At 44.8% G+C, this 16,167-nt stretch overlaps 1 protein-coding gene across 2 annotated transcripts in view; it reads left to right on the top strand.

The window, feature by feature from the left end:
- Nucleotides 1–7,440: 7,440 nt before the first annotated feature.
- DENND1B (DENN domain containing 1B) overlaps nucleotides 7,441–16,167 on the top strand; it is a 147,436-nt gene continuing 138,709 nt past the window's right edge. For both annotated transcript variants that reach the window (XM_031595804.2, XM_031595803.2), the window contains exons 1-2: nucleotides 7,441–7,575; nucleotides 9,909–9,973. In XM_031595804.2, the coding sequence (XP_031451664.1) occupies nucleotides 7,559–7,575; nucleotides 9,909–9,973 (82 nt within the window). In that variant the 5' untranslated portion in view covers nucleotides 7,441–7,558. The remainder of the gene's footprint in view (nucleotides 7,576–9,908; nucleotides 9,974–16,167) is intronic.

The following is a 16,167-nucleotide window of genomic DNA, read 5'->3' as shown; positions in this document are numbered from 1 at the left end:
AGTTTTCTGTATTAATTAACTACGGGAGATTACGCTCATATCTGCTGTGCTTAGGATTTGGTATCTGATCCATTGCCATATCAATGATGGCAAATAAACATATAGGGATAAGTATATAGGGATCTAAAACCATCTGTCTGAACTGTCTGTAGTTATTTAGCACACTGATAACAGAAATACAGGAAGTCTTCCTCAGAAAGTTCACTATACATTTACATTATAATACACAGATTACACAATGTCATGATTTTGTCTTCATGGAAACGATCACTGGAGGAAAGGTTGCTTTTCCTAAGAAGAAACCTTGTTGCTAAATTATGTGATGCAATTAATTAAGAGTAAAACACCCAAAGCAAAACACAAACATCTCACCTAAGTCACAGGCACCATGGGCTCTAAGTTCTGTCTACTACAACACTAGCATGTAAGCTGGAGAAACTGCAGGACATTCTATTGGGAAAGCCTTAGAGTGCTTATAATTTTTTTTGTATGCAAATAAACGTAACAGTTTACCACATCTGTTGGCTATTTTTAAGTCAGATGCTGCCTGTAGATCTGGAATTTTTTTTTGTGTGTAACAAATTTCCATGCAGACATCAATATACTGGTTTCTATAATGATGCTACTGCATACAGAAGGCCTTCATCCATGATAAACAAGCAGCTGGAAACTGTTCTGTTAGTATTTGAAATTATCTGATTTGCTGTGGTTTTTTTTTTGTAGATAAAACAGTATCTAAAATATCTTACTTCTTAGATGTGCTTGTTTTAATGAAGCTCAGTTCCTAATCTTATGTACATTTGGCCTTACTGCAAGAAGCCACACTCAAATTAAAGGAGAAGGAATTTTTTTTTATGGCTGCTAAGAGAAATAAGTTTCACCAAGTCACAGAGTTGTAGGTGTTGGAAGAGACCTGAGGAGATTGAGTCCAATCCCTTTCTAAAGCAGGTACCCTACAGCACGTTGCACAGGAGAAGACCCAATGGGTTTTCAATATCTCCTTAGAAGGAAACTCCATTGCCTCTCTGGGCAGCTTGTTCCAGTGCCCCATCACCCTAACTGTAAAGAAGCTTTTCCCATGTTTTTCCCGTGTTCATGAGTAACTTCCCATGTTCCAGTTTATGCTGATTGCCCCTGGCCTGTAATTATGTGTGTGGTTATTCCTCCCTTGGTGTAGGACTCTACTCTTGCTCTCCTTCTACTCTTGCTCTCCTGAAACTTCATCAGATTCCTCTGTGCCCACCTCTCCAGCCTTTCTAGGTTTTGTTGAATGGCAGTACACCCTCCTAGTGTGTCAGCTGCTCTTTTCAGGTTCATATCATTGTAGAAATTGCTGAGGTGTGTTCTATCCTTTCACCCAGATCAGTAATGAAGATGTTGAGCAAGACCAGGTCCAGCACTGGCCCCTGGGGAGTGCCACTAGTTACTAGTGGCTAGTCCTCCAACTAGACTCTGCCTCACTGATCACAACTCACTGAGCTGTGCTGGTCAGACAGTTCTCAATCCACTTCACCTTTTACTCATCTATTCCATACTTCATAAGCTTACTTACAAGGAAGGTGTGGGAGATGCTGTTAAAAGCCTTGCCAAAGTCAAGGTACACAATAGTTGTCACTCCCACCTCATCTACCTATCTATCCTAGTTGTGAATTTGTAGAAGGCTACCACATTGATCAAGCATGGCTTCTTGGTAAATTCATGTTGGCTACTCCTGATAACCACCTTCTCTTCCACTTGCATAGAAATGACTGCCAGAAAAAGCTGTTTCATTGCATTCCCAGGGAAGGAGTCGAGGCTGACTAGCCTGTAGTTTCCTGGCTCCTCCTTCTTGCCCTTCCTGAAGACTGGAGTAACACTATCTTTCCTCAGGTACCTTTCCTAGTCTCTGTGACCTTTCAAAGTAGATAGAAAGTGGTTCAGCAATTGCTACTGCCAACTCCCTCATCAGTTGTGAGTGTATCCCATCAGGGCCTATGGATTTGTGTGTATTGAGTTTGCCTAGATGATTGCTAGCCAGATTTTCCTCAACCAAGGAGCAGAGTGCCTTTCTTGAATATAACTTTATAAAAACAATTTTCAAAAAATAATTTTCAAATTTGGCAAAAAATACCTTTTTCCATGGTAGTTTTAATGAGTGCCAGATTAATCAGGTAGTGAACAACCCACAGCATTCAAAATATACATGCAAGAAATGTGAGGAGAAAATTCTTGTCTAAAGAGAAGAATTGAATTAATTCAGCAAGAATATATTCATGCTGGTAAGAAACTTCTACTTGCAAATGACCAGAATAAGTGATTTCCTTCTACAGCAGATATGCTTGTTGAAAAGTACTGTCTGACCCCACTGCTCCACTAAAACATTCATGCTTTACTAGACATGCACATGACATCATCTGTAGACAATGGGGCTAATACCAAAAGGTAATAAAGATCAGACTGAGGATTTAAAAGTACTATTTGCAAACAAACATTGAGTTAATATAGCTGTACTGTAAACATTTAACCTTTTGAGCATCCTAGCTCTTCAAACTCAGGTCTGAGCGTACATTGATACACATTTCCTCAGCCTCTTTGTTAAACTTACGATATAAAGTTTTGTTAATTACAGTATAAGTATGAGCTTCTGATTTCAGAATCATAAGAAATGATATCGACATACAGAAAATGCAGAGAGGTCAGACTGCTTCTAAGCAGTGATTTTGTCTGTAACTAGTCATGGTAAAAGCATTCATTTTGAACTGGCTTGCTAATGTAATATGGCGAGTTTGACAGCGAGATCAGTTGGCCTGATTAAGAAGACTTGCTTTCTTGGGCTCTGTGTTAGGGCATATTGATTACAAAGCAGGGAGTCGTTATTCCTATCTAAGTAGTGATCTCTCCCTGGGTGCTCGCTGATTAATTAATGACTCTGTTTACCTGGGCAGCATGTTTGAGCAGACAGGCTTTGCACATAGCATTGCTGGGGGTTGCTGTCAGATACTGGGTTTCGGTATCTCTGCCTGTAAAGAAACTGTATTATGAAATGACTTGATGTAGATTTTTTTTTTTTAATTTGTCATAAGTAAAATATTTTCTCTTAACTATTGTCTCCTGCTAGTATTATGGCTAAGAATTTTAATCAGTTTGTGAATTTGCAGGTTTAGAGGATTTTGCATAAGGAGATCACATTGTCTCTGCTTGTACAGTTTGGGATGGGCATGCAACAAGATTCAGAGAAAGGGATGAGAAAATAACATCTGATCCCGTTAAATGAAAAGCATTCTCTCTGTGATTTTAGTACTCTGCTCTAAGAGATGCTTTCCAAGTATGTGAGGTCTGATCAGGTGATGACATCATTAGGAAATGTACTGGTAGCAGATGAGATAGCATTAAAATAGGTTAATCCTTGTGACGGCGTGAAGGCTAAGAGATCCCTGCATAGGCAGGCTCTGTGGCAAATGAAGAAGCAATTCTTGGTGCAAGATGTATGTTGTTCATCATACAAATATGTTCTAGAAAATGTTTTGGTATGACCATACAATGGGAAATGTTATCTTTTCTGTTTTGCCACTTTTGACAAACTTGTTGATGTTCTCAGGGGGAACATCTTTCTTGTTTCACAAGCTTTGCTAACAGTCTTGTGCAGGAAATCCCTTTATTGGTTTCAGTAGCATTTAAGAGGAAGGGTATTTTTTTTTCTCAGTAGTAGTATGTTTTACTGTCGAATGAAGTGTACCTGACCAAGGAAGACTTCTGTAATACTTCAGATCCCTTGAGTCATGAAACACGTGTTCTGGTTTAGGGGGGTGATAAGAGATGATGAGAGCTCTCTTTAATTCAGAACAGGATAGAGGGGGAAAAAAAAATCATGAAGCCATTAGGGGTGAGGAATCTGACCTGACAGAGCTGGATTCAGGCAGTGATCCTTACCCCCCTCCCTGCCATTTCACAGGTCTGCCATAGTTTGTAGGGAAAATCCTATTCCCTGCATTCCCTACAAGCTCCTCCCATGAAGCACACTTGCTTACAGTTCATGTTGGGAGGATTCAAATTCACCCCATGCTAAATGTCTAACAGAGAGCTTGTTGTTTCCTCAGGCTGTGATCTCTTTCCTTCTCTCTGTCCTCTTTACCCTGCCAAGATAAAATCACCAACTGTGTGCATGTAATGGTTTCAGCTTTAAAAAAGTGGTGGGGTTCTCACATAGCTCTTCCCACTTGCTCCATTCCCAAGTGGCACAATGTGTGGCCGTTCCTTGTCTGTTTCTCATATCCCTTTTTGAGATCCAAACTGCACTCTGCACAACTTTTATAGACCCAAAGGCATGTGGTTTTGATTTGGCAGAGAATGGCAGAGTGCTCCATATTAGAGAGGATGTGGATGCTTGTTTTTGAATTTTGTTGGGTGCTTTTCAACTATATCTCCTGTTGTTTCCATATTGAATTTGGTCATAAACTAAAATACTTTAAGTTTGGGTATGTTGATCCTTGAGCGGGAGCTGCCCTGACTCATTTCCATCCTCTCCTTATCTGATGCAGATGAATCAGGTTTTTTGTCTGTCTCTCAGGCAAGCTCTTTCTTACTGAGATGTATTAATTAGTTTGAGAGAAAATTGAGTCTTGTTGGTCCAAATTGATTTACACCAACAACTCTTTTACTGCGGGCATAGAAGAACTGAATTGTGGCTATATGTGGTTATGTATCTATGACCTTTATGGCTACTCCTCTTCATTACAGCACTATGAAGATGAATAATTAGTATTCACTACTAGGTAACTACAGCTGAGGTTGAGTAGGAATCTGTATCTTTAAATCACATAGCGCTTAGTTGCTCATACTTATAAAATCAATATTCATCCTCCCCCACTCTCTGCAAATCCTCCTACAGCAGTCCCTACGCTGACCTTTTAAGGAGAACTTAGGCAGAGCTCAGCCATTTTAGAGTTATACAAAGTATAAAGAAAAATGCTTTGCATCTTCTGGGTTACCTGATAGAATGCTGACTCTGTAAAGCCCAAATATCACTGCTTTTGTGTTCTAATTTGGAAAGGAAAAAAAATGTAAAGAAAGGTAAATGGGATGTTCAGAACTTCAGAGCACACTGCAGTTGTACATTTTCTGCATAGCTATTAGAATTCTCTTTCGGTTTCTTCTTCTGCCTCAACCCTTCCCAGGGTTCAAACAAGGCAGGAAGAGGTGGTTTTGAACAGCAGCACTTCTCCTAAAACATGGTCTTTCATTAAATAATTGTAATAAAGTAACTCTCTAGCTGCTGTAAGATGGTCTTGAAAACATGACCCAAGTGTAACCTGGGCATAGATGTGTCCTTCAGCTTTCAGGGAGTCTGAAATAATGGCTCAGAGAGACGTGAGATTCGTCTCCACAGTGGTCTGTCTTGTGTGCCCTCTCTTTGGCAGGTGAACTTTGCCTACTCTCACTGTTCTGGCAGGCAGGGCGTGAGGCAGCGTGGTGCCTTCTGAAGGTGCAGTCATTTTCCTCTCAGTGTCAAGGAGCCTATTTACTCTGGGAAAGAATCCCTACCTGTTTTCTTCCCAATTAAAGTAAAATACATTCTGAGAGGTCTGACAATCATATCTGCCCAGACAGACACCCATCCTATAGCTGGCAGAGCCCTACCACAGATGCCCAACAGGCTTCCAGCCTCTCCTGTTGGAAGCAGCAGCAGCTTAGGAGGAGAGAGAAGGAAACTCACAACAGCCATATAAAATATTTAATGTTATCCAAAATACTGAAATCCTGGAAAACAGTCTGCAGTCAGAACACTTCAAAACTGAGATACTCTGTGAATAAAATGTCTCACTGTTTCGGTAATCACCAGACCCAAATTCAATTGAGCTAAATTGTTGGCTATTTTGGGCAGCAGTAAGTTCTGAATTCTGCAAGCTTTGAAGGATGTGTGGGGACCGAGATGGAGGGTGGAAGGGAGGCAAGAGACATGTGTGGCAAGATTCGAGTCCTCTCCATCCCCACTTCCCTCTGGGCAGGATGTGGCCATCCTGTGCTTCTGCACGTGAGTCCCAGCCTGCGGCTCCCAGCCTCCCATCTCCTGAGAGTCCAGATTGATCCTAGCAAGAAGTTGAATTTTACAGTCGTGTGCTAAAGCTGCTTGCTGCAAGGGCCTCTCCTGTACAGTGCTGGGGTGAGGATTTTTCTGAAAACAAGATGCTATATGAAATGCATGGTCATTTGTTAAGGATGCAAAGCCCCGGATCCTTTCTCATACTTCAGCTGTTGTTGCAAATTTTGTCTGTTAAAGGTAGCCAAGAATTAATGTAAAATGGAGGCTGGGAAAGTAAGTGCTTGAAAATCGAGGGAATCCCCACGTTGAGATTTCTGCTGGAACTTCCAGTTGGTTTCACTGCACGTTCTCTATGTTTTCTTATTATTTAATCTATATCCTGTGAGGTGTGTAGGAAGTGTAACAAAGCCAAGACAATATTGCTTTGGAAAATCCAGTACATGTAATTTCCTGGCTGTTGGTTATTTGATTTTTTTTTTTTTTTTTTTTTTTTCAGCCGCAGTAATGCATTAATGCTGTTTTATATGTTTAATATCGAATTGGCCTGAATTTTCCTTATTTTTTCAACTGCTGATGCAGGGATTGCTTTTCGGGGAGTAGAGCAGCGAGCAGCACTGTGCCTGTGGCCGGGCTGCGGGCGGTGTGCTGCTGGCTGCTGTGCTGCTGGGGGAGCGGCGGCGGTGGGAGTTTGGCTCTCAGAGCATGGCAGGCAAACGCGGCTTGGAACGCACTCAAGGAGAATGTTATTTTTTTCTCCCTCTCCAAACTCACTGAGAGCGCTCGGGGGTATAAAGCTTTTCATGTGTGTTTACAGGACTGTGCGTTCTCTCCAATACTTCTTTCCACTGCATTACTTTTTCAGCAGTTTTGGAGAGCGTTTAGAACTCGGTAAAAAGCAAGGCCAAGCAAATTACCGCGGGTTAAATTAAAATTTATGACCTTTAGCACGACGAAATTAATTTTTCCTGTGCGCGGAGCGAATTCAAAGGGACGGGAAAGGAAGGGAAGGCAGCCGGGCGGGAGCGGAGCGCGACCCCGGGCTCCCCTCGGGGCGCCGCCGGGCGACGGGCGGCTGTTGCCCACGGGGCGCAAAGGCCCCGGCAGCGAAGGAACACGGGGCCGCGTTCCGCAGCGCGGCGGCTCCGCGCGGAGCCCGTCCCGCACGCTCGCCCCGCACACGGGGCCGGGCGGCACGGGGCTCGGGCGCGCGCCGAGGCGTCCGCACGTCCGGCCGACGGCGGCCTCGGCGGTTCCCCGGGCGGCCGCGGAGCTTCCTGGTTCCCAGAGGGTGCCGGAGCCGCGGCAACAGGAACTGAGAGACGGGGGGAGGAGGCGGTGCCGCCGCTCCGTGCAGTCGCGGCCCGAGCCGGGGGAGCGGAGCAGCCATGGGCCGCCGCCCGCCGCAGCAGCGCCGCCGCCCGCCGCCGCGGCAGCGCTGAGCCGGCCCGGGCCGCAGGGAGAGGGCCGTCTCCTCCCCGCCGGGCGCGGGGCTTCTCCCTCGGGGGCGCCGGAGCGGCCGCCCGGGCCCGCGATGTGACCATGGACAGCAGGTTCAAGTGAGTGGGGGCGGCGGCGGGGGGCTCCGCGCGGCGGGTAGGCCTCGCGGGCCGCCGGGCGGGGGGGAGGAGGCGCGGGGCAGCCCACCCGGCAGCGCGCGAGGGGCCGGGCGCGGCGCGGCCGCTGAGTGACAGCCGGGCGGGCGGGAGGCGGCGGGGCCGGGAGCGGGGGGCGAGGGGAGCGGGGGGCGAGGGGAGCGGGGCGGCGCGGCAGCGCGGAGCCCCCGGCCCGGCAGCGGCGCGGGGGGGAGGCGGCGGCGGCGGCCCCGCTCCTGCCCCCGGCTCGCCCCGCCGCGGCCGCCGAAGAGAAGCGGCTCCGGGACGGGCGGGCGGCCGCCGGGGGGCGGGTCGTGCCCTCGGGAGTCGTGCCCTCGGGAGCCGCCCGCCGCGAGCGGCCGCGAAATGGTGGCGGGGCGGCGTGCCGATGTACGGGCACAAAGGCCCCGCGCGCTGCCCGAGATCGATGCGCTCTGCGGCTCCGGCCTTTGTGCCGGCGCTGCGCTGCCGCAGGTGCGTGCGGCGGGCGAGCCGCCGTGCTGCTGCTCCGCTCCCTGCGCCGGAGCCGTCCCCTCGCAAAGCGGGAGCTGAGAGATGTTACTCGCGTATTTGTGAACTGACAACAATCTGGATGCGGGGGGATGATGAATGAGTGGGCACGGAGTAGTAGCGGGAAAGGAAACGGCAGTCTGACAATTCTCAGATTACTCTAACACGTTTTTGACACTTCTGAGCATAGTGGGATGTGAAGAGCAAACTTAGCGGCTTTCTGGGGAGGCTGGTGCGGTGTGAGATGGGGAGCGTGACTGCTGCTGCTGCATCCCTCGGGCTGCTCTTTGCGTGGCAGTGCTGCCCTGCCTCCTGCACCTGGTGCACCGTGGTGGGGCCGCCTGGAAACAGGGCTGGGGTAAATGACCTCAGCTTGGGTAACACTGTGGGGAAACGTCACTTCTCCTAAAGGAAGGGTCTTGTGGCTGCTTTTCCAGATGGCCAGGCCTCATCAGTTCCACCGCAAACCTGAAGGGACAAGAGCTGGCTGTAGTGCTGGCGTACAGCGCTCAGATCCTGGGCTTGGGTTTCTGTAACTCAGTGCAGAATCTGTTCTCCTGCCTGCAGGATTTTCCCAACTAAATGCTTTAAAAAATGACACGAGTCTATGGGCGGGTTGTGTTTCTCTAACCTCAGTTAGACTCTGACTGCGTGTCCTAGTTGATGACGGTACTGAGGTCAGTAAAAGCATGGCCTGAATCCATTAATTTGTGACAGCTGAGGTTTTCCCTCTACTCTGTTCCTGGATTTCAGTCAGAACTCCCTTTAAAGAAACAACAGGGTATTAATTCACTGCACCCTTCAGTTTGAGTTACAGAAACCTGGGCCCAAATCCTGTATTTTTCACCTACCTACAACCCTAGCTGACTTCAGTGGGGCATTACTCATGGAGGGAACCCAAGTGTGAACCTTTAATGTGGTTAAATAGCTAATTGATACGGGTGCGGTTATACCACTTGTTTTTAATATAAATAACAGTGCGCTCGGTAGAGAGAGAGCTCAATAGCATGGTAATGACAGTTTGAGCTATTTCAATAACTGCTTGGTTTGGGATTAGGTTGGGTGTTCCTTGCAATTAGCACTGCAGTGGTTACTGTCAGGTGTGTGCTGCTGTAGGGCTGGCTGGGGGGGTTAAGTGTGCTATGATGGAGACTCTGAAAAACCGTCTTGATGTATAAGGCAGTGGCATTATCATTAGACAAGCTAACCAGTGTATTTATCTTCCTTATGTTGTTTTTTTTTTTTTTTTTTTTTTTTTAAGGCTGTACGTGGCAGCATGGCTTGTTATTTCTAAGGAGGAACCAATGCGGTTTCTAATTTTATTGACTTTTAGTTTATTTTAATGTTTTCTGGACAAATAGAATAGAAATGATGTAACGCTGTATGTATGGTAACTGTTGAGTTACCTGAACCACTGATTGAGCACCTGGGGAAAGGACCCAGTCAGCCCTGGGAGCACAGGTGAAGGCAATTCACCTATGTGACTGGAGGGGTGGAGCCTGACTGCACTTTTGTTAGACATCATTTAAGGGCTGACTGCCATGGGGGAAGGATCTTTGGTTGGAGGTCCTTCCCTTGTGGAGTTTTCCTATGTGATGCTCAGTCTTTAAAGATGGGTGAGCAGTCCTTTTTCCTTTCCTTGTATCAGCTTCTTAGTGTGTTGGTCCCTTTGGCATTACGCCTCTTGTATCACCTTTCCACCTTGTTGATCTTTCTGATTGCTATGATGTTGAAAATGATTTATGTTGCATGAGACACCAGTATGATTAATTGTTTGCTTCTTCTAGGGAAAATCCAGAACGTACCTTTGATTTGGTACTGAAGGTGAAATGCCAAGCATCTGAAAATGAAGGTAATAATGTACTGTGTTTGCCAATATCATAGGAATGAGAGATGATAAAAGGCTCATTTGTTTTTTTCCCTAGTTATATTTAATGTTATGAAATGCTTTTGCATTTGGATTGTGTTAGAAAATGACTGTGGTTGCTTTATTATTTTTTCAATCTACTAATGCGTTAATTTATTGTTGTCATCTTTTTACTGTTGTACAATCGCTTTTGGTTGCCTGGTAGTAAAGTATTTTTGTTCTAAGGGATTAATTTGCAAAACTTGGGCTCAATGTGGAGATAGTACAGTTATTAAGGAAATGTGGATTTTATGTATGACTTCACTTTATCAGAGCAATTGACCCCTGCCTGTCGGAGGACTCTTCATTTAGTCAGTGCTGCACTAGGAAGTAAGTTCTCTCCTGGATAACAGAAATAAACCTTCTTTGTAGCTTGTATTTGGTAGATGCTTTGGCACGATACGTGATGCAGCCAGCAGTGAGCTCTGTCATGTGCTCATATTAGCCACTGGTTTTGCATCTCCGCAGGTGTGCGGTGAAGAGTTCTTGTACTGTGGGATTTATCTGAGAGAGGCTTTTTGCATCTCCTGTAAAGAGCTTGCTTGTGCTGAAATGGAAGTGACCTCTGTAACTTGCTTTGGGGGAACTCCGTTCATGTTATCATCCAAGGTTGTTGGCCTTTTGGAAGCACAGGGAGAGAAGTCTTGTTGGGGTCATGCTGTAGTCCTGTTAGCCCGTGACAGTTGTGTCTTAATCGTGGTTGTAAGTATGATCAATTACACTTTCAAATTCTGTGTATTTCTTATCCTGCTGTGCTAATGGATGCTTTTTCCTGAGTTTACTACCCTGAGTTAGAAGCCAACAGAAGCCCTTGCACACTACACTTACGTAACCCCAAGCTACTCCCTTTTTTTTTATTTCATCCCTTAAGCCAGCATTTCCATTAGTGGTGTAAAGAATACCTGCCTAATATGTCTATGAAGAATGTTTCTGTTGAAGCAAAACAGCTGGGGCTATTCAGTTCTTTTCCTGGCAGTCCCAGCAGGCTTTTCTGTACCTGCTGGATTGTATGCTATCTATTATTGATGTCTCAAGTTTCTCTGCTCTTTCTTTCATTTTCTCTTCCTCATAACACTGTTGTCATTCAGTTGTGGAATAACATCTCGGTCCTGCTGCTACCCTTGGTTATTTCCACATTTTTATGACCAGCGACATCCTTCTGCTTATTGCCTGCCTTACTGATTTGCTGTTAGCACGTTCATGGTTTGGGGGAGTTAAGCTGACTTCCTTAGCTTGGGTCATTCCTGTGTTGTGTTTTGTGTCGTGGTGCATGTCATTTTTCTGCTTGCTTCCTTTTGTAATTTTTACCTTGCTAAGTTCATAGGTTGCTCTCAGTCCCCATCGAGCACTCCTAGTAACACTGCTTCTTGCAGAGTGCCTTTAGCTGACTTCCTTTCTTGGAGTCTCACTCAGGCCCAGCTGCTTCCTGAAGGTTTTTTCGACTTGTCTTTTGTCCTTTCCCTCCCGAGAACCAATAACCCTCTGCCTCAACTGCTGTGTGGAACTGCCTTCTGTTACTTGTGAGCTCTGGGCTGGATTGTTTCTTCTGTCTGCCTGGGCAGACATGGTGTGTTGGTTGTGGGGCAGCCCACATGCTCTTCATGGAACAGCTTGGGCCTGCATGCAGCTGTGGCCGTGAGCTGATGTGGTTCGGGGCTGCCTTTGTAGTTGTGCTGTGGGTGCTTCATCTCCTGCTCCACCTCTGATCACCATGCTCTCAGTCCTGCTGTTCACCTGTGGAGGGGGGACCACGAGGAGGGATGCCAACAACATCTGAGTCTGTGCTGTGTGACCAGAAAGAAGTTCATAGGAGTTTCAGCAGCCTGGGTGTTGTATGGGTTGTTGTATGAGTCCTCTGAGGACCTATGTGTGGTTTCTTTTTGCCAACCAGACCATACTGATGGAATGTTCTAGTTACCATTCTCCTGTACTTAGTGAGCCACGTGGGATTCTTCTTTATTTCTTTCATTTTATATCTAATTCAGATAATGAACTTCCCAGTGAAGGCCTGACATTATATTTACACGAGATAGTGCAAGCACAGTAATGTATGAAATCAATATACCCTAATATTCTAACTACTGAAGGGGTTAGCATAAGGGATACAAATGTTTTATCTGCGCTGCCCCTTCGGAAGCAAAGCACGAGGCTTGGTCATGCTAAACAGGGAGCTTTCAGCGCTGGTTTATTAGACGGCCTTACAAATTTGACAGTTACCCTGCATTGTAGGTCTCGCCTTTAAATAGATTTTCATGCTAGGATAATCTTTTGAATATATCATACTTGAAGACGTGATCCAGTCACCTGTTTCTTTGCTCGAGCCTTTATTTCGTATGAAAGAGATTTGTGTTTAAATAGGGGCTTTCTCCCTCGCATCCCATCTGCTCTTGTACTTGATCCTGGAGCTATGTCAGGGCTGAATTTGCGACATCACTGTCATCAGTGTTGCCGTGGAAATATCACAGCCATAAAATGATGATCTCTCCACATGAGCGAGCAGCAGGAGAAGCCGACTTAGCGGAGGGGAAGACCTTAACATGACCTATGTATCTTTGAGCCTTTTCTGTTCAAGCTTTGCTGTAATATGCATTCTCCTGAATTTTAATTTCCCTTTGCCAGCCTATATCCCTTCTAACAAATAAAAATGGTGGTAGCTCTCCAGACTGTGGAGCTGCTAATAAGATGATGTTTTTATTAGCATGCTGTATGCCAGTGTTAATTGACAAGAGGAAAAATTTTGCAGTTAAAATTAGTATGCTCCTTGGAAGAGTAATTTTAGGTAACTTCTTAATTAAAGCAGAGCTCTCAAAGAATGCTAATTTTTCCAGATCTGACAATGTCCCAGGGCTCTTCCTGCTCTAAAGGATCTTGCATACATGAAATGCAGCAGCATTTATTTTTACTATGAAATGTGATCTTAAATCACTCCACTAATGATTTACAGCACTTTCTACTTGGTGTAGACTGTTCAGAGCTTGCATGTAGGTTAATATAAATGTATCACTCCACATATGGCAGGTAGCTCCTTGTTGGTTATAGGCTTAGTGGTGCCATTGTGGCATTAGTTACAGCTGGACCTATTGTTAGTATTTCGGTGTCAGTTGTCTGTTTTCTGCCACGTAGGAGTTACTTAGTTGAGTATATATTTCTCAGTACTGTGTTGTTGACTGAGCAGAAGATGCTTGGGGCTGCTCTCTCTTGCTCTGCCTCTTTAAGCTGTTGGAGAACACAACAGTATTGCTAGACTTGGACGATTTTACTACTTCTAAGTTTTTCTTATTTCTGGAGCTGTGGATAAGAGAGGGTTTCTTAAATGTGTGTTCCTGTGACTGAAGGCTCCACTAAACTAGTAGTGTGGGTTTTGCTGCTGTTGATAACCTTTGTTCTTTGCAAAAAGATAAGTTTATTAGGAGAGCTTAATGCTTTCTGCTAGCACGAAGCAGAACGTGGTTCCCTTGCCAGCTCAGGAGGTGGTGCTTACTCTATTTTCACTTTTGATATTACTCTGCTTCTAAGTATCTTGAAAGTTGCATTTCAGCTTAACGGTGTAGCATGTATTCCAAAGGGAGGAAATAAGACTTCGAGAAAGTCACATTGTAGCTGATGTCAAAGCTGCCAGTCCTCCGCAGCCTGGCCAAAACTGTAATCCTCAATTCATGACGTGTTGAAACATTGTAACTGAGCAGCCTGGCTTCTTTGGGGAATGTGTAAGGCGGCTCGGGAAGAAGTTAGGAATGAGCTGAGCTCTGCTCACCATGGTTTGCTGTGTGGCAGGCTGGATATTAGGAAATACCACTTCTCTGAAAGGGTGGTCAGGCGCTGGAATGGGCTGCCCAGGGAGGTGGTGGAATCCCCTTCCCTGGAGGTGTTCAAGGAACGTTTGGATGCTGTGTTGAGGGATATGGCTTAGCGAGAACCATTGGTGATAGGTGGATGGTTGGACTGGATGATCTTATAGGTCTTTTCCAACCTTAGTGGTTCTGTGATTCTGTGAGCTGCTCTACCAGCCCACTGCTTCAGCTGCAGCTCTGGCCTGCAGTATTGATAGTGCAGTACAGCAGAAGGTTGGACGTGGTCCCCCAGGCATCTGCAAGTTTTCATTAATGCTTTCTTATGCTTTTCTTTGGGGGAACAACAAGCAAGTAACAGGTACAATATCTGCATATTCTAACATAAGCAGTTGGCCTTCTATGTTAAACTGTCTCTGGCAGGGCCTAAGGATTGCTTGGAAGCAGATATAGAAACTGGAGTGTTTTAAGATCAGGCTGGGGAAAGAATTTACATGATCTTTGCTTTTTGGACTGAATGATCCTTCCTGAAAATCAGAAGTAATGCACTCTTATAGTTCTCTGGAGTGCGTAGCCATGTGTGAGGCTATTGGTCCATGATGGTATGGCAGCTGCATGTAAAGCAGGATCATTGTTGTCACTGCCCTGTCTCTTCAAAGTGTTTTACTGCACCTGAGCCTAGGCACTGGCTAACCAAAGCAGCCTGCAGCTCCTTTTTTTCTTTTATTGTTACATTTTTCATAGTGGGAAGTAAATCACTTCTGGGAAACTGATGTTTCGGAGTTCTTAATATGGGATCTGCCCAGAGTAATAATTCCAGTGTTATGTTTTGAATATTGTATATTTATGCATATATAACCATATGCATGTATATGCATGTCTACAGCTGAACTTTTATTTTGGTTAAATAAAGAAAAAGTTATTTTTAGTTGTATTATCAACTCTACTCTCTACTGATTTAGTTGAAACTGGCTTGCGGAAGCCCAATGCAGAGGCGATGCAAGTAGCACCTAGAAGTAGAAAGGTGGCTCTATGCAATGGCTGCTCTGAACAGAAAATCTTCTGCAATTTTGTCCACAGCTTCCCAAGAAGGAGTGACTCAAACTGGTTTTGGTTTGTGTGGTTAAGAGCACAATTTGCTGCACCATTTTCTTCAATTATAGCACGTACGCAAAGCAACAGAGAATTCAAGGCTTGAAAAGGCTCTGCTGGGAATGTGCTGTTAAGATTCAGGGAATTAAAGCACTGACAGTTTCAATCTGAGTCCAGACTCGTTAGACCTGACTGAAGCTGTTCAAGTATTACTTGAAAACCCTTTAGAAATAGCGGTTTGTTTTCTGCTAAACCTTGTTTGAACACGGTTTGAAACTTGATTGCTTTACTTCTACTTCCTCTTTAAATGCTGTGGTGCCTCCTATACCTCTAAGGCTAGATGCATGAATTCTGGAGAAGGTGCCTTGAAACTTAGCGGTGAATTGCATGAATAACTCCTTGCCTGTACCAGAATGACAATAAGTGTTAGTGATGCAAGATCTATACGTTCGCTTTTCTTTAAAAGTTGTTCTTACTGCTGAGTTTTCAAGGAAAAGCCATGGAAATGGGTTTAATTCTATACTGCCAGAGTTGAGAACTATCTGAATGAAATCCAGTAACTACGACAGAGATGCAGATTTCTTTGTGTGGGCTTTGGTTGTTATCTACAAGGCACTAATATGACAGGTATTTCCAGGAAGGTCCTGACTCTGGAGAACAAGTTCAGTGCAGTTGGCAATGCTGTTCATAGGTAACCTGTCTGTCTTTGGTAGGGTTTTCATTAAGTGCCTTCCACAACTGATTGCAGGACTGTGGTAGAGCAAGCACTGTTTTAATTTTTTTTTTTCTAGTAACTGTTTTCTTCACTGTAGAGAGGTGTTTATTAACCACAAACACTGTAAGCCTGTGGGTGTAACTTTCTGATCAGATAACTCTTTTCCTCTGCAGTATTTTTTTTTTTTTCAGAGCATCACTTGAACCTGATGAGAAAGATAATTCTATCAGTTTAATGCATCAAGAAGTCTGCAATATTTCTTTCTTTTTCTTTTTTTTTTAAGAGCGACCAGAACTTTTAATATAATCTTTCTGCATTGCCAACCCTCTTCACTACTTTGGTCTACCCAAAGTTAGGTGTCTCTAATATTGTTCAAGTATGAAGATTATGGAGGGCAAATATGCATTGCTATGAATTGGATAAACTTTCTTACAAGTCTCGTATTTATTTGTAGTCTTGGACTTTCAGAAATTTCATAACACATTAGAGTTCACTTGACATTGATAGACAGTTAAAGATGCTTAATTTGTACAGCACCATTTTCC

This window comes from Phasianus colchicus, chromosome 9 (assembly GCF_987193195.1).
Source record: "Phasianus colchicus chromosome 9, bPhaCol1.hap1.1, whole genome shotgun sequence".
NCBI lineage: Eukaryota > Metazoa > Chordata > Aves > Galliformes > Phasianidae > Phasianus > Phasianus colchicus.
The sequence above is the reverse complement of the archived record's forward strand: the minus strand, read 5'-3'. Positions and strand labels throughout refer to the sequence as shown.